This window comes from Acanthochromis polyacanthus, chromosome 11 (genome assembly GCF_021347895.1).
Source record: "Acanthochromis polyacanthus isolate Apoly-LR-REF ecotype Palm Island chromosome 11, KAUST_Apoly_ChrSc, whole genome shotgun sequence".
Lineage (NCBI taxonomy): Eukaryota > Metazoa > Chordata > Actinopteri > Pomacentridae > Acanthochromis > Acanthochromis polyacanthus.
This window is the reverse complement of record NC_067123.1, coordinates 37,377,159-37,395,306: the sequence shown is the minus strand read 5'-3', so window position 1 is coordinate 37,395,306 and position 18,148 is coordinate 37,377,159. Positions and strand designations below refer to the sequence as shown.

Below are 18,148 nucleotides of genomic sequence, written 5' to 3'. Positions count from 1 at the left end.
GTGCATTTTTGTGGTCAGTTTGTGCATTTTTGTGACAATTTTCAGTCTGTTTGTGACAATTTTATGTGTTTTTGGTCATTTTGCAATTTTTGTAGTTATTTTGTGTGTCTCTCGTCACTTTGTGTCTTTGTATGATAATTATCTGTCTCACTGAGTCATTTTTTTTTTTGTAATTTCCTGTGTTTTTGTTGTTATGGTGTGTCTTTTTGTATGTGTCTCTGTGCTCATTTTGTTTCTTTATTGGTCATTTTTAGACTGATTTGTGGGCATTTAGATCTTTTTGTGCCTGTTTGTAGCCGTTGCCAGTGTGTTTATGGTAATTTTAGGTATTCTAATTTGCTATTTGCTAATGTGCTATTAATTTCTAAAAACTGAAGACTCTTTGTTTGAGCCAAAAAAAACTATTTATATTTAATAATTTCATTATTATGAAGCACCTAGCAACAGTGGTTCAGTTGAAAATATCCTGAGGAGTTCTTGGATGTGTCGTACAAACATCAGCCCGATCCAGGAATAATAAAGTATTTGGTGAGGTTTAGACGGAATCGCAGAAATAATATAATTTGATTCCAAGGGTCAGAGTTCAGAGTGACAACTCACATAAAAAGTATTTGGAATAGAGCTTTCGTATTTTGCAAAGTCCCATGACCTTTGTGAAGTTTTCACATGACTTTTTGTTGAAAAGGATCCACTACAGCAGAAAGCTACAGCAGATGCCACAATGGTTGAGATTAAAGTGTTGACCTAGTGTTGACTGATATGGGGTTTCCAGGCCCGATACTGATTATTAGCGATCAAGAAAGTCTGATAAGCAATATTTGACATCGATATAAATTAGATAAAAAGTTTTAACAGCATGTTATAGCAGAGAACCTGTCATTCATAACTAGGCTTCTTCATTAATGAGATGACTGTAACTGAATGTTAACTATGAGTTATTATATTAGGACACTCATCTGTTTATCATCAGTTTGTCTCCTGCAGTTACATCTGCTGCTCTTCTCTATTTTCTTAATCTTTCACTGTTTTACACTTTTATTGTTCATTAAAGTCCATATCTTACAACATTAACTACTGTTTTCCAGACTCTGTGGTTGTCCTCTCACTTAGCCACTAGCTGTTAGCATAGCCGTTAGCCACTGTGAGAGAAGCCAATTTCCTTCTTCTGCTTTTTAATTTTATTATTATCAGTTTATTTAAAAAGGGACCATGTACAATATTAAACATAAATGTTTCCATTTTATGCATTGTACCAGAGATAGCTTTAAGCTAATTTTCATCTGATCAATAATCAGTCAATAGAAGTACAGATAATAGGGAAAACTGCAGTGTTTTATCACTGTTGTCATCCACTAAGGTCCATATTTTAAATGAATTATGATTTTCAAGACTCTGTTTCAGGTTAACCTGTGGGTGTCTTCTAACTCAGCCACTGTGAGGGAAGCTAATATCCTGGATTGTGATAACGGCTTGCAGAAGCATCAAAAAGGGGTGTCAATCCATGACATGAATGGGAGGTTTTGGTGAGTCAGGATGGCATTACTTCTGGATGGTAAGGTCCAGATTTTAAAGCATTATTCTTGTTTTCCAGACTCTGTTTCAGGTTAACCTTCAGTTAGCCACTAGCTGTTAGCATAGCCTTAGCCACTGTGAGAGAAGCTAATGTCCGGGCGCTGGCTCGAAGAAGCATCAAGGAGGGCTGTCGATGTCTTCCAGTCTAAAATATAGGTCATCTGTGGAACTGCTCCTCTCAGTAGTTTCAAAGCCACCCACTGCCTGAAGCCACAGGACAGGATATCAACATGACCTGGTAACCCGTCAAACAAGTAAGTGTGGTGAAAATGTTTAACTTTCCCTGTGTGAGCAAGTGCACACATTACAGCCCCCCGCGGTGGAAGCTCGGCCTCTGACAGACGTGCACGGCCGCTGGATCTTGCTGATGGTAGGCAGCCGACACCATCAGCGGACACGGACGCCACGCTGTGCAGTAGTGACCTTGAATTAATTTACATCAAACTGCTGCTGAGCCGAGACCCAATTCACATAAAATCACCCACGGCATTGTTTTGACTTCCTCCAGCAAATCAGGTCGCGTTGAACTACTATGTAGGCAAAATATCACCTCATGCTGGCTTCCATACACAGCTGTGTTTACAGTATATATTACAGTTTATACCAGTGGGCCTTTGTTGTTTGTGTCATGTATTTATTAGGAAGTTCATTACAACCAGAATGAATGCACTCTTCCTGATGAATTTAGTGAAGAAAGTATTAACTTGACGACAAACTACAAACATGTAAAACAACGTGACACCAGTCCGAGTCTCTCCAGATGTGACACTGTGTTGATCTTGTTTGCTTCCTGAAGCAGTCCACCGTAAATGTTCTTTTTCAACACACTCCATCTCTCTAGCAGCCGACCCAGGGATCCTCTCTGTTCGTCCTGGAGATGAAGGCGATTTTTCTGGCCATTTCCGTGTGGTAAATACGCCTGCAGCTCTCAAAGTTCTTCCTCTGTCGCTCTCGACAGGGCTTCTCGAAGTAGCGTTTGCGTTTCACGTCTTCAATAACTCCCTCCTGATTCAGGATCCTGGAGTAAAGAGAGAAAACGTGTGAACAGCTGGGAGATTGGGTTGGTAAGCAGGTAGAATGGTGAAAGTGACATGGCAGAGCAGCCCCTTTACATTTCTGGCTTCTTCTTCTTCTTCTTCTAGATCAATTATGTATTTACACATTAAAAGACATGTATGACGCAGCAAACTCTGCCTGTGGACTGGAATGATTTCACAGAGAATACTGGGGACATTTTTTACAATCACACATCAAACAAAACTACCTGTAAGATCTGAACAACTCATCACTTTTAAACTGAAATCAAAACTGAAAACAATACAATTAGCAAATGGAGCAAATTAAAAACTTCGTTTCTCAGTCTTGTTGTGCTCCATCATGTTTTAAATCTATTCGATAATAATTATTAAGCTAAAGTTAAGCTTTTTTTTGACCAAGCTCTAAAAGAAAACCAGAGGGCGTTGATGATCCGGCAGCTTTTTGGTCCTGTGTTTTCCAGTTTCGTGTGTGTTTTTACTTGATGCCATATGTTTATTACAATTGCCTGCAATTTAAGAGTTTTTCATTCTACTTTTTTTTAATTATTATTATATTGGAGGAGTGAGAAGAGGAAATGGAGTGAAGAAGACTGCTGCTACCGTTGCTCAGTGGAGTTCTACCTGCGGAGCAACGGAGCTAGATGGATATTGTTTACACCCAGCAGGAGCTTCTGATCTCACTGAGATCTCCAAAACTGCTGGGATGTTTAGACATGATATTCCAGAGAAGAGATAGCTTGGAGAGAGGCTTATAGACCGGCTCTTCCATCTGTTATTTATGGGAAATGTCAGCTCTATCGGCAATAAGCGCTACCATTCAAAAAGCAACAGCTCTGGAGCAGAAAACACTGTTAACGAGTTCTGTTAGTAACTTCCTGAGCACAATCAGGTTCTTGCACACTTTCAAATAACACCTGTCAAATGTGGACTTATGGATATAAACTGAGTCAAACAGAAAACACATACATGTTATAGCTCTCTGTCCTTTTCAAATGATACCAATAACACGGTGGGTCAAAGGAAAATACATGGACGTGGCCTTAATGTTCCTAGTTCCATCCCAATACAAACAATCCAAATCACAGGTGCTGTAATTTCTTAAATCATTTTAAAATGTCATGTGTGTGTTGCTGTAGAGATGTCCAGGCTGATAAATATTATCCAGACATAAATGAGCATTCACGTTTGGCACATACTGCAGCAAGACTCACATCATTATTATTATTTGTGTTTTCTTGGTAGAAAAGAAATGTAATGATTATAATTTCCACTAAAATTGCGCCTCATATTGTAATATCTGTTGAAATAAGTGCAAAAATGTGTACAGAGAAGACATACTTTAAATGTATTGAAATTAGAAGGTATCTTTGAGTAAACTGAGTATCATTTGATGATCTCGTTGCCAGTCAAGTGTCCTGGTTTTTGGTAATCAAATATGGTCACCCTACTTGGAGGATAAAAACAAAAAACAGCAAACTACTGACTGCTTTTATAACTGAACTGTTGCTTGTAGTATCGCGATAAGATGTTTCAAAACAGTTGGTAATAGAGATTACGTTGCAGCAGACTTTAACTCCTTTAAAAATATTTTTCTACCTCTATACACAAACATATTTAAATGTATATATTTAAATAAATCCCTAATGCCACCAAAACACATCACTTATCAGTCGAGTCTGTCTACTGCGCAGCCGCAGCTCTGTGACATTGAGCGGAAGGCTAACGGCTAATGTTAGCTTGCTCCTCAGCGGATAAAAACAAAACTCGTATTATAATTTAAATTAAATACGCAAGTTTGACCTGTTTAAAGTCTTGTAAGCCGCATCGACGTTTCCGTCTTGGACCATCACGGTCCGCGCAACGAAGCGAAGATGTCTCGCCATGATGAGACCGATGGTTGTCGCTTCTTCAAATGTCGTCCGGCTGCAAACGCTGAATTACAAAAGGTTCCAGATAAACTGTCCACAGGAATAGACGCTAGGTGACGCTTTGCTCAACATTTCTCGTTAATGACCTCTGTCCTCTTTAGAAACTGACTATGATTTTTTCCCCCAAATATTATTTGTAGTAGCATTCGTGTTACAATTGTATTTATACTTAAAGATGTTTTAACACCTTTAAATATACTTTGTCAACCTTTCTATCATTAACAAAAGAAGCAAGTTTCTTTAAATTTTCACTTTATCATTTACAGCAGTTACTCAAAAGCGTCACAGGAAAGGTAAGAAAAAAGTATGTAAAAATATTACAATGTTGTTAGTGATAGATAAGCCAAAATACAGCAGAGTAAAATAAAATTAAATAGATAAAAATAGTAAAAACAGTACAAATCAGTTGAAGAAAGTGAAAACAAACTTTATGGAATAATTGAAACTGACTCAGTAAAACAACAGAAAGAGACAAAAGATAGCGGACAGTGGAAACAATTAAAAGCATGACGTGCACAACAAAACAAAAACATGCATATTTTTAATTATCTGTTTACTTATCTAGCTATTTGTTTGTTTATTTGTGTGCTTGGAAATAAAACAAAAAAACTAAAAGTTGAGACAAGTTTAATTAAAATCCTGCCAGTTTAAAGACTTGCTGATTTAAAACTGATTCATTAAGAGTCATAAATAAAGGAACTGTCTTTCTTACTTATAAAAATGGATACAGTTGGAGCAAATAGCTGGATCCACCAGTGGGCAGCAAAAACATCCATCCATCCATTCTCTATATACCGCTTTATCCTCACTAGGGTAGCAGGGGGTGCTGGAGTCTATCCCAGCTGACTCAGTGGAAGGCAGGGGACACCCTGGACAGGTAACCAGTCCGTTCTAGGGATACACATACAGACAAACAATCACACCTACGGGCAATTTAGAGTAATCTATTAACCTCAGCATATTTTTGGACTGTGGGAGGAAGCCGGAGTACCCGGAGAAAACCCACGCATGCACAGGGAGAACATGCAAACTCCATGCAGGAAGATCCCAGGCTGGGATTTGAACCAGTGATCTTCTTGCTGCAAGGTGAAAGTGCTAACCACTACCCCACTGTGCAGCTGCAGCAAAAACAGAATAACACAAAACAACTCATTGAGACATAATTATTATATAAAGACACAAAATAATGAGTGACACACAACAAAAATGCAAAAAAAAAATGCTAAATGACCACAGAAACACCTAAAATGATCACAAACAGACTGAAAACAGTCACAAAAAAAGCACAAAACGGCAACTAAAATGCCCACAAAACAGTCTGAAAGTGACCAAGAAGAAGCAAAATGAGCACAAAAACACCTAAAATTACCACAAACAGACTGAAAACAGCCACAAAAATGCACAAAATTACCACAAAACATCTAAAATTACCACAAAAAGACTTAAAACAGTCACAAATATGCACAAAATGCCAACAAAAATGCCTAAAACTATTACAAACAGACTGAAAATTGTCACAAAAATGCACAAAATGACCACAAAAACACCTAAAATTACCACAAACAGACTGAAAATGGCCACCAAAAGTCAAGAAATGACCACAAAACACCTAAAATTACCACAAACAGACTGAAAACAGCCACAAAAAACGCACAAAATGACCACAAAACATCTAAAATTACCACAAAAAGACTTAAAACAGTCACAAATATGCACAAAATGCCCACAACAATGCCTAGAGGTATTACAAACAGACTGAAAATTGTCACAAAAATGCACAAAATGACCACAAAAACACCTAAAACTATCACAAGCAGACTGAAAATGGCCACAAAAATGCAAAAACTTATCACAAAAAGGACTGAAAATGACCACAGAGAAGCAAAAGAGAAAATTTAAAAATAACAGTTTAAAATATTCCAACCTAAACCCTAATATCAAACTTGACATGTAAATTAGTAAAACTTTCTTTCGTTCTCTTTTGGACGGCATGTTGTTTTAAATGTGCTATTTACACAACAATGACTTCTGTTGGCCTAAACCTTCCAGCCTGTACTTCTTCCCTCCCAGGCTTCCTCAGAGCAGAGAACCAACGTTATTGTCATCTGTTTTCAGGCAGATAGCTTTCAGGGGAATCACAGATTTATGAAGCTGCATCTGTTGTCGCAGCAGCAGGGACAGCAGTGTCCAGTGTTGTTCTTTCATCACTTCCATTCTCCTCATTTTCTTCTCATCCCGGAGCTGCTGTTGTTCTCTGCGTGTCTCAGTCTGAGGTCAGCCAGCGGTGAATGCTGCCGTAGAAGGGAGGTCTAATTTGCATTCAAAATTGCTTTTATATGCCCTCTGTGTGCGCGAAGCAGTCGATGAGGTTAATTCCCGTGTTGCTGTAACTCTACACGATGCCACGGGGAGGAATGCTTAGACAACCTGCACAGATAACATCGTGACTCCTTTTGTTGGGTGAATGCGGTGCATCATGTTTCCAGAGGCGGCCCTTATGCTCCAGACTGACGAAATATTCTTGGCAATAAGTGAGTGAATGTGTGAGAGAGGAGAAAAGAAGGAAGAGAAACAAACAGTACAATCTAAAGAAGCAGAAGTTTGCAGTGAGAGGCTCTGCTGTGGTCAAATACATCCCACTGATAACACCTGAGGGGATTTTTAAATCATTTGTTCACTTTTAACCCTCCTGTTGTTCTCATTTACAGGCACCAAAAAATATTGCTGATGTTTATGAAAAAAATCCAAAAATTCAGTGAAAGAAATTTCTGAAAATTTGCAAAATCTTCAGGAAGAAAATCCCAATAATTCATTAGAAGTTCTCTTAAAAGTTTTATTTAAAAAACGCACAAATTTGGCAAAAAAAATTCTTGTAAATATTTTCAAAAAATTAGTAAAAATCTTCCAAAAAATCCTAAAAATATTTAAAGTGATTACATATATATCAGTAAAACTTCTAATATTTTCTTTAAGAACATCCACAAAAAAAATCAACCAAAATCCAGCTAATTTTACTCTTTTCACTGTGAAAAAATGTATATTTTTTCCACATTTTCAAACTTTAAAGAGGGTCAGTTTGACCAGCAGGACAACACGAGAGTTAAAAGTTTCCCTTAAAAGTTTTATTTAAAAAAAAGAAGCAAATTTAGCAAGAAAATTCTTTTAAATATTTTCCAAAAATGAATAAAAAATCTTCTAAAAAGTCCTAAAAATATCTACAGTGACTTCATATACATCAGTAAAACTTCTAATATTTTCTTTAACACCATTCACAAAAAAAATCCAGCTAATTTCACTGGATTTTGGTTGATTTTTTTGTGAATTTTTAAAAATATTTCTTTTTTTCCACCAAAAAACGTTCAAAAATTTCCCAAAAATGTTGAAAATGTGGAAGTTTTCACTGTGAAAATATTCTTTTCCCCACATTTTCAACCTTTAAAACAGGTCAGTTTGACCCGCAGGACGACACGAGGGTTAAACAAACATTCTCGACGGCTGTTTCTGTTGTTGTTATGACAGCTCTGATGAAACTGCTCCATCCAGAGGTTTGTCAGATAATTGACCAATCAAACATGCTGCTCTATTATCTGTTACCACATTTTATTGCTATTTGATGACTGTTGGGATATTAAATTATCTTCTCTCCAGTCAGTTTGGTGCTTATCGGGTTATCTGTTCTGCTTTCTGCCTGCAGCTGCTCTGTTGTTGCCATAACAAATGAGGTATCTCTTCATTTATTCTTCTAGTAAATATTACGTAACTCTGTTTTCTGTGGGCTCTGCATGCTTTCACTGGTCATGCTTTTGCAAATGAAGCTTTCTTGGTATTATTAATTCTCTTGAAGAAGTTCCCACATCTTTTCTTTTTCTATAACCAACAGCCTAATAGTTTCCTGTCATATAATTTTATTGGAAATGTGCTAATAGTTTGTGGCTTAACTGTGCAAAATATTAAAAATAGAGGAACAGTTATTTTGTCATATGTGTTTTTCTTTGATTTCACATTTCAGTCATGCATCATGAGCTAAACATCCATTCTACAAGTGATAGCAGTCAGTCAAACTTAATTTCTGATGTAAACACGGTTCATTCTGGGCATTGCATTTGCCAGTTAACCCTCATGACATCCTGTGGGTCAAACTGACTCATTTCAAAGTTTAAAATGTGGGGGAAAAAATAACTTCTGATGTCCACATTTTCAACATTTTTGGGAAATCTTTGAACATTTTTTTAGTGGGACAAAAAGAAATGTGAAAAAAAAGTTTCTTAAGAACATTCACAAAAAAAATCACCAAAATCCAGTGAAATTCACAAACTCTTTACACATTTATTTCTACACATTTTTACTTCCAGTATAGTGCATGCTTCATTCTTTCATGATCTCCATTCAGCTGTTAAAAAAACTTGTCAGAACAACAAATGCTTATTGCTCTATGTTACAAAGAACGGACAAAATTTAGTTAAATGCTGCGTGCTGAGTGTATATTTTTGCTTAGTGTAACTTTTGTCTCATTTGCATTCCAGTTGACTGTAAAGAAACACAAACTTAAAACTGTTCATTACTTAAATGAAAGTTGTAGTTATGTTGCTGGTGCTATAGTGTATACCTAATGTGATAATATGAATGAAAAGGAATTGAATGATTCACTTATGTATTTGTATGTCGTCAGGAACAACAGATTTGTAACCTGTGAATCAATAAAGACAAAGTGATGGGGAAATACGAGTCAGACTCTGGTAAATGATTAACTGCTGTTTGATTAGAAGGAATAAAACAGACAATCTCCTGCGTGTGAAATCTTAATTGAGTGATAATGTTGATGACACTTTCCTGGGTGGATGCCTCCAGCTGGATGTCTTATCTTTTCCCTCTTTCATTACCCGCTTTCCCACCCCCATCTCATTAACCCTGATATCTGATTTCACATTCCAGCACTCTGAAAAGTTCAAAACTTCACTTAACTCATGACTTCAGGCCGGATTTTTACATTTATTCTGTTGACTTGTTTAAAAAAAAAGTCAAATAAATCCACCATCTCAGTTATTTTCTGGACTTTTTCTTGAAATAGCTGGTGCTAATATTGCACCATCCCGCAGAAGCAATTAACACTTTTCCTTAATATCCGAGCCTGCTGCTGATTACCAGCAAAGCTCTTACTGGAAGTGCATTTTCCAGCTCGTATCCAAATCTTTCACCATGCTGACAGAGGTGGGAGGCTGCAGCGGGAGTCAGGAGGAGGGAGAAGTTCCCTCCCTGCCACCAGCCTCTGCATTGGCTGGACCAGCATCAGATCCAGGCGAGCTGTCAGCCAATGAATGGAGGCGCAGATGCAGGCAGAGGAGACGACTTTCCAAACCGGTTAGCAGAGAGCGACAGACGCAAGCTGAGAGGAGAGTCTGCAACCGCAATCTGCTGCAAAATTTACCACCTCTGCGACCGAAATGGAGGATAAAGTCACAGATTTCTCAGGAAAATGGAAAATGAAGTCTTCGGAAAACTTCGAGGAACTTTTGAAAGCACTCGGTGAGTTCTTTTTCTCTATTATGCCTTTAATTTGCTGACTACACTGCAAAAACTCAAGATCTTGCCAAGTCTATTTGTCTTATTTTTAGTCGAAATGTCTCATCCCACTCGATTTAAGATAAATTCACTTAACAAGAGGCATTTCAGCAAGATGGAGGGACTTGTTTTAAGACAATGCATCTTTAATATCTTGTTAAGTCAAATGATCTTTAAATTATCTTGTTTTGTGTTGTATTTTACAAGAAAACTCAAAATAAGTTTAATACATGCCAAATTAGGAGACTGCATGAAAGCAAAAATCTATTTTTGAGTGAAAAATTGCTATTTTTTAACATGTCTGGCTTATTTTAAGACACCTAAGCTTGACAATCCTGGTAAGATTTAGCTTAAAGTAAGTTTTCCCAGCTAATTTTAAGATCTAAATATTCTAAATATCACATCTTGCTTCAAGAAATCTTACCAAGCCATTTTTCACTTGTTCTATTGGCAGATTTTTTTCACTTATTTCAAGGTGAAAGTTCTTTGAAACAATTTTTTTTTCTTGTTTTGAGAGGGGCATTTTTTCCAGTGTAGAAATGAAAATTAAAGCATTTATAACTCCTCAGTGACATTATAGATAAAAACTAAATGCCTAAATGCAAAAACTCTGCTGCATGTAGTGGAAAAGGGATGCATCTTCCTCACAAAGACCTGCCACTCATTTTGTCATTTATCGGCTGGAAATCCATCCAGCTTAGAGGTCAGCTGGAGGGCCACAGTGGTTCTCCATGTGGTTAAAAAAGTGGGTTTTGCTGCCATGTTCCTGGGAATACTGGTCATGTTAAGCTGTGCAGTATCCAGTTGTAAGTCCTCTGTGGGGAGAGCAGGGGGTCATCCAGTGGCATCCATTAAAAATCTGAAGACAAATAGCCTGTGGAGGAATGCTAGATTCGACTCATCTGAAGCAGAGTCCTCCTCATGCGGTTGTAATTAGAGCCAGTGTAAACGGAACTAAGCCTCGACATGGGCCCCAGCAGCCAGCCAGCTCTGAGACCGACTTTCCTCTGCCGCCCGGGGCCTCTCTGACCCAATCTGTGTGTGTCTGAATAAGTGTGTGTTGCTTGTGTTAGTACCGCTGCATGAGCAAATATGGTCTGGAGCGAATCAGATGTGTGGGGTGTCTGATTCTCTCTGAAGTCCACTCCACTCGAACACGAACAATGGCCAAAAACTGAAGGGTCAGCAGGCAGTTATTTAACCCTGAGGGCCAAACTGACAGTTTGAAAATGCAGAAAAAATATATATTGTCACACTGAAAACTTTCACATTTTCAACATTTTTGGGAAGTTTTGGAAAATTATGTGGTGCAAGAAAAGAAATGCTTCAAAAAATGCTTCTTTAAGAACATTCACAAAAAAATCAACCAAATTCCAGCGAAATTCTCTGGATTTTGGTTGATTTTTTCCCCAAATGTTCTTAAAGAAGATATTAGAACTTTTATTAATATATATGGAATCATTTTAGATATTTTTAGGATTTTTTGGAAGATTATTATTCATTTTTGGAAAATATTTACATTTGTATTTTTTAAAAAAAGTTGATTTCATGCCAAATTTGGAGATTTTTTTAAAAATAAAACCTTTAAAGAATTTTTGGAATTTTCTTCCTGAAGATTTTACAAATTTTTATAAATTTGGGGACTATTTTGCTGAGTTATTGTGTTTTTTTTCAGACAAGGGAACATTTTTTTTGGTGTCCGTAAATGAAGACAACAGGAGGGTTAACTGTTTGATGAACAACATGGGTCAAAAGTTACCTGTACTCAGTGGAAAATGGAAAATCTCTTGACTTATGTTGTGCATCAAAGGGTTAACAGCACAACTAACAGCACTTACATAGCAGCATGTCTGCAGAGATTTGCAATCATTCAGGTCATTTCAATCCTTGGAGCTTCACTGGGCTTCTCTTTAGGTTCTTGAGGAGGTCTCAGCTCTCATCCAAGTGGTTTCTTCAGTTCTGAAATGAACAGAATCCAAACAGGAAGTCCAATCGCTTTTTACCAAAGCTTCTCTGATGTTTGTATAAGCTATTCGTCCTACTTGCGCATCAGTAGGTTGGCCGTATTTATGACCGATCGCACCTTTCTGCCAAAAAAAAAAAAAGAAAAAAAATCACATTGCACTATTTCTTTTCTCTTTACTGCTTCTCTCCGTTGCAAATCCACTGATGGATGAATGAATAGGTCTGCCAGACACAGGCCCAGCGGACCAAAGGTCAGGGGGGCCCAGGGAACAGGGCTTTCGTTTGAAGTTACTGTTAACGTCAGTCAGTGCAAAAAAAACTCCATAAAATACACAAATCCAGCTCCACAAAGAAGACTATGCAACACAGTTGTACTGAAAATGGGCAACACTGATCAAACACATTGTCCAAAGAATCGTAGCAGAAGGAAAATTGCCAATAACTCATTGATCATTTGTCCAGTCATGATAAATCTTCAGATATATAATCAGATCGTGTTTGGAAAAAGGTCTACCAAAGCATTTTGAGATCAGCCCTTCAGAAATGTCCCAAATTCTACAAACTTGTACCTCTAAATGAAGTGCCATACTAATTGAAAGATCTACATCTGATATTTTTCATCATTATTCATTAAAGCCTTTGATCAGAGACATAAAACAAGCAGACATTACCCCTGGTGCCCTTTATCTAATAGTCTGTTAGTGCATAAGTCACATATTCTATCGCTGCCTTTGCACATCCCATAAATTAGTGACTTAAAGGCCCATTCCAGTGGTTTTATATGTTGTGTAAGAGCAGATCGCATGTGCTCTGCATTAGTGACAACCACTTTCCGAAGGGTATCATACACTTCTTTTTTTTAAAGATTTATGCCTCTGGTTATTCAGCACAGCATAAAAAAGTCAGCATGCAGAGACTTGAAACTACAAAGTTCATCACAATAGACCTCCACTGGAGTATTTCTTCATTAAAGTTGTTTCATTATGAGGCAAAGTAGCGACACAGACTGTTGTGAAACCTTTTAGGCCTTCAAAAAGCATCACATTCATAGAGAATCAAATTGAAAAGACAGAGGATAAGTAAACGCAGACATCGAGAAAAATGTTACATAAGTTTGAAGGTTGCTTCTGTTATAAAAGCAGCTGTTGACTCATATCATGTGATGCAGTTTTATAGAACTCCAAGCAAGATTCCCAAACATTCTTTGTTCCCAGCTCCACTACCACACAATAGTATATCATCGGCAAATAGTTGTAACTGTCAAGGTATGTGTCCACTAGTTTTGCCAATGTCCCGCATCCCATGCATTGTCTATGTGAAGCAGCAATCCGGTGCATCTCATTTGCATAAAATAGACTCGACTTCTACTTTACGCAAGTTAGTTGCAGCGTGCGGAGGTCCGACGCATCGCGAAACTTTCATCAAACGTCTAAACTAGCCATCGGTGAACTGAAGCAAGGTCAGATTCAACTACTGCACAGGTTGTTTCTCGCCTCAAATGCTTTCATACATGCTTTTCGCTGAACTGTTTCATAATAAAAGAGAAAGTTTGTGACTGAGCCACCATGTTGGTCCGGCTTGAAATCCAGGAGTCGATGCATTTGTCCAATCAGGGACAGGATAGTTGGAAAAGAAGGTCGGCAGGAGTTGAACACCAGCTACTGGCCTCAAGTAAACGACCAACAAGCGGGCAATTTTCAGATGTGATGCATTTAAATGGGGGGAAAACTTTATCCAGAGTCTGTCTTCCAAGGCATGGATGAAAATCAAAGCTCAAAGACATGATGATTGTGACGGACAAGCACTACAGTGACCCACAGCCTCTGAGCAGCAATCTACACACTGAAAATTTCCAGTGTATGCAAATCTAACCACCAAAACAATTTCCAGGGACACCATCACTACATCCTGGGCTTAGCACTTCCCAAGATGTTTGCATTTGGTTGAAAAACATTCAAACAACCAGACTTTTTTCTCCCCCCTTTATAGCAGAATGATACTGACGTGCAGTCAGATCATTCTCCCGCGCTGTGGAGATCTGGTTATGCAACACTATTGGGGCTATAACATAAAAAAAACTGCTGGAATGCACTTGGATTATATTCATTACACAGCGCCACATCACAGCTGCCAGTTTGATATGAGTTCTGTCTGTGTGAGTTCAGGTGTGAATGTGTTCCTGAGGAAAATCGCAGTGACGGCCGCCTCCAGCCCGGCAGTGGAAATCACCCAGCAGGGAGAGAGTCTGTCCATCAAAACGTCCACCAGCGTCCGAACCACCCATGTGTCCTTCACCGTGGGTCAGTCCTTCAACGAGGCCACGGTGGACGGACGCCCCTGCACGGTTCGAACTCATTTACCCTCCATCAAACATTCCTGTTTCATGTCAATGCATGCATACCAGGATTTGGCCAAGGACAGCAGAACTAGCCACAAAAGGAGCATATGGAAGTAATTTCAGAGCAACCCCAGCCCTGGTGATAATACAGAGATCTGTTCTGCATTTCTTTATGCTGACTGAGCGATGAAAGACATAGTTCCTGACAGGCAATAAAAATGTTCTGACATGCAGTAATCGGCACGCTGAGCTCCAGTTATGACCAAACCCAAACTTTACTGTCGGTGTCCAAAAGCCTTTCAGTGATCTCAGTTGGTAATTTTTCTTCCCATGTAAATCCCTACAGAGTTTTCCAAAGTGGGAAACGGACAGAAAGATCAGCTGTGAACAGACTTTACAGAAAGGAGACGGGCCTAAGACGGCGTGGACGCGAGAGCTGACCAATGATGGAGAACTCATACTGGTAATCGTTATGTGTGCACCACCAACACATGAATTTATAGGGTTAAGAAAGACGTATTAATGTAGATCATAAACAAGTTTTACAGTAACTTAAAACAAGACTGAGAGCGCTGAATAGCTTGATCAAATGTCCTTGTTTCGTCACCAAAAATGGGGTCTGTCCCAATCTTTAAGTATGTTTTAAAAACAAACAATGAAAACTAGTATTTTACATGACAAGAAACACCCGGAAACAGAACCTACAAATCGCTTTGTGCTTGTGAATTCACAATGTTTCAAGAGAACAGTGGATTCTCCTGACAGCACAACATCACTGTGGTTGCTTTTTAGAATATCTTTTCAAGACTGGATAAGGAGAATGAAGGGGAACATAACTGTCCCTCCACGGTTTGGTGAACCGCAGATTGATTGCCAACTTTAGCCCTCAAAGTTATAAAAGTAATATTTCTCAATAAATCTTTATGCAAAGCTGCAGTTAAGAGAAAGACAAGACAGACGTGTGGTATGTTTTATTCCACACTAAAAGCTGTTGATTTCACTTACATTGACTGCATTCATTGCCCTTTTTTTCATTCATAGATAATAATATTGGATAAATCAAGGACTGATTTATCACCAAGCTGCATATGTCGTTGGTTTTAAGATCTGGCCTGCAGCTATGCTAACAGCTTTATAATGCTGCATCCATTACCATCTCAGCTGAGCTTTTCAGCATGCTAACTGATGTTGATTAACACTCAAATACAGCTGTTAGTTTTGCAGATTTATGCTACGGTATAAAAAGATAAAGGATCACCTGAAGGAAGCCGTGTTCGCTTTGATATCCTAGTCTGATATCAAGCTGGAAGTCTCAAGTGTTTTTGACAGAAACTTGTGGAAACGAACTTCAGACGTTTCCATGAAACAGTTGGTGAGATGGCTGCAAAGACTCCAATGCTGGCAGTCAGATCTAAATACATTCAATAATAACTCAAATAAAACCAGATGCAGCTTCAATGGTGTGTTTGTATCTGGTTTCCTTCTTAATGGTCTGCTACAAACGTGTAAACTCGAAAAAAGTGGACAGACAGGTTACTTTAATGGGCCCCAGTTGTATTAACCACATTTGGATAGTGATAGGGTTCGTCCTCTGAGCACCATGCATCTAATAGTTGTCAAGATTTTTACACTTTGGACCAACTAGTTAACAATACCAATCTCTAGAGTCACACTTTTAGCTTTGGGTGACCTTCTGCACTGAAATCCGACTGGCATTTGCAACCCAAATAGTCTTTCTCATTATTTGAAGGCCAACAGTTGCATTACCCACAATGGGATAATGGCAGGGTTCATTTTCTAAGCACCACGAATCTCATACTAGTTGGGATTTTCTTCACTTTGGACCAACCAGCTAATGATAGCATCTCTAATGTCACACTTTTTAGCTTTGGGTGACCTTCTGCATTGGAACACAAATCCAACTAAGTGGCATTTGCAACCCAAATCTTATTATTTGAAGGCCAACAGTTGCATTGCCCACAATGGGATAATGGTGGGGTTCATCTTCTGAGCACCAGGAATGTCAGTTGTTGGGATGTTTTCCACTTTGGACCAATCAGTTTAAGATAACACCTCTAAAGTCACACTTTTAGCTTTGAGTGACCTTCTGCATGGGCCAAATTCAACTAACTGGCATTTGCAGCCCAAATAGTCCTTCTTATGCTTTAAAAAGATGTTTAGAAAGATGTTCGTTCACAGCCTTGCAACCCAAACAATGTCTTCAATCATTGTTTTACTCATTAAAGTATTAGTATATGGCTTATTATCTATTAGTTACAGCTTAAAAACCCTCCATAAAGGTTGTCTTATCAGGATGTGGTACAAAAGTTAAACCTGTCCTTTTGTTGCTGTTTCCTTTCAGACGATGACTGCCGGGGAGGTTGTCTGCACCAGAGTTTACGAGAGGGAATGAGGAAATTATTTCAGCACTGTCATACAATACTTCTGTTTTGTGCCTCATGCATGGTTTACATTTACTCGCCTTGTTTTCTTCTTCCTCCCAGCCAGTCAGTGTTGGTCAGCTCAAACTGTGCAGAAAAGTTGCCTTTTTTAACGACAAAACTTGCTCTTTATGTGTCGAATAGACATGTTACACATTCCTTTTTGAAAAACAAATGCTTTACTGCAGTGTCCAAAGCCTTTTTAAAAGATGTTAATAAACTGTTTTATATGAGTTCGATGATTCCTTTTCTTGCCTCCTCCCATTCCCACTTCGTCCGTCTGCGTATCACTTTACGTTTCTGTTTGCCATTCATACTCTCCTGATTATTCCACACCCTTTCCCCCAACATCTTTCCACTTGCAGTCGGGTTCCTTTGTCCTCTGCTTGCTCTCTGCTGTCATGGCTCCCTTCAGTATGCGCTCGATTAGCGTCAAAACTTCCAAAGACGGTTCATATTTTACAAAATGTGCTTTTGAGAGATATCTGGCAAAGACGAGGGAGAAACAGGGAGTGGAAAGGAAAATGGGTGAGGGGAAAGGGAGAGCGTGGCCATGAGAAAATTACTTCATAGCATCAGGAGAGGTTACACTCCCCTTTCCAGCTGTACCTACTTACAGAATCGATAAAAACTCCCCTCTCTCTTCTTCTTTCTGGTGTTGCACCCAGGTACAAAGCGCTAAATGGCTTCCTCTTGTGCAGCGAGACTTCCAGCTGTTCCCTCTCCAAACCTGTTTTTTTTTAACGTACTGGGTGCAAACTAAACATAGAAATAGACTCCAAATGAGAAGAGAGAGCGTCGTTAGCTAAACATGATAGATTTAACAGCACTCACAGTCTCAGAAGTGGATCTTTTCCTCAACTAAAATCCAACACCGAAGGTTCAGTCTGACACAAGCTTCACCTTGCTGTGAAAAATGAACGTTCGGGGTCTCTGAGGCACTTCCTGAGGAGAGGGCTGCTCTGGTTCACAGGCGCTGATGGGTTTTCCAGGTTTTTCAAACAGTGTGCAGACAAGTGCCCCTCTGAAGTGCTTCCCAGTTTATATACACAGCGCTGAGCAAGCAGCGGGAGGAAAATCAGGCCTCCTGGAGGAAGAATGATCTCAATAACCTCAGCGGGTAAAAAATGTCTGTGACTCAGTACCCAGATCTTTTTACTCATGAAAAAGTCCTACAATCAGCACGTTGAGGTAAAAGGACAGTTTTTATACTTTAATTATGAAACGATTAGATAAAATGAGTCTATATTGATCTCATGGTGGGCAAATTTGAAGTGTTCCAGCAGAAAAGGGGGAGAAACATAAGTA

At 38.7% G+C, this 18,148-nt stretch overlaps 2 protein-coding genes across 2 annotated transcripts; one reads left to right on the top strand and one right to left on the bottom strand.

Moving 5' to 3' along the window:
- Window positions 1-2,184: 2,184 nt before the first annotated feature.
- Window positions 2,185-4,562, bottom strand: mrps21 (mitochondrial ribosomal protein S21). Its single transcript, XM_022200109.2, has 2 exons — window positions 4,410-4,562; window positions 2,185-2,590 (listed from the first exon to the last, which is right to left on the bottom strand). The coding sequence occupies exons 1-2, from the start codon at window positions 4,490-4,492 to the stop codon at window positions 2,410-2,412; spliced, it is 264 nt and encodes an 87-aa protein (XP_022055801.1). The 5' UTR covers window positions 4,493-4,562; the 3' UTR covers window positions 2,185-2,409.
- A 5,262-nt stretch (window positions 4,563-9,824) lies between these two features.
- crabp2b (cellular retinoic acid binding protein 2, b) lies at window positions 9,825-17,073 on the top strand. Its single transcript, XM_022200110.2, has 4 exons — window positions 9,825-10,060; window positions 14,227-14,405; window positions 14,746-14,862; window positions 16,762-17,073. Exons 1-4 carry the CDS (start codon window positions 9,979-9,981, stop codon window positions 16,810-16,812), a joined length of 429 nt encoding a protein of 142 aa, XP_022055802.1. The 5' UTR covers window positions 9,825-9,978; the 3' UTR covers window positions 16,813-17,073.
- Window positions 17,074-18,148: the final 1,075 nt, after the last annotated feature.

What these genes read in the sequence shown, in the direction of transcription:
- crabp2b (XM_022200110.2), top strand. Translation starts at nt 9,979, where the DNA reads ATGGAGGATAAAGTCACAGATTTCTCAGGAAAATGGAAAATGAAGTCT. An exon ending in GGAACTTTTGAAAGCACTCG is followed by an intron (nt 10,061 to 14,226) that starts GTGAGTTCTTTT and finishes GTGTGAGTTCAG; the next exon opens with GTGTGAATGTGTTCCTGAGG. An exon ending in ATGATGGAGAACTCATACTG is followed by an intron (nt 14,863 to 16,761) that starts GTAATCGTTATG and finishes GTTTCCTTTCAG; the next exon opens with ACGATGACTGCCGGGGAGGT.
- mrps21 (XM_022200109.2), bottom strand. Translation starts at nt 4,492, where the DNA reads ATGGCGAGACATCTTCGCTTCGTTGCGCGGACCGTGATGGTCCAAGAC. An exon ending in GCTTACAAGACTTTAAACAG is followed by an intron (nt 2,591 to 4,409) that starts GTCAAACTTGCG and finishes TCTTTACTCCAG; the next exon opens with GATCCTGAATCAGGAGGGAG.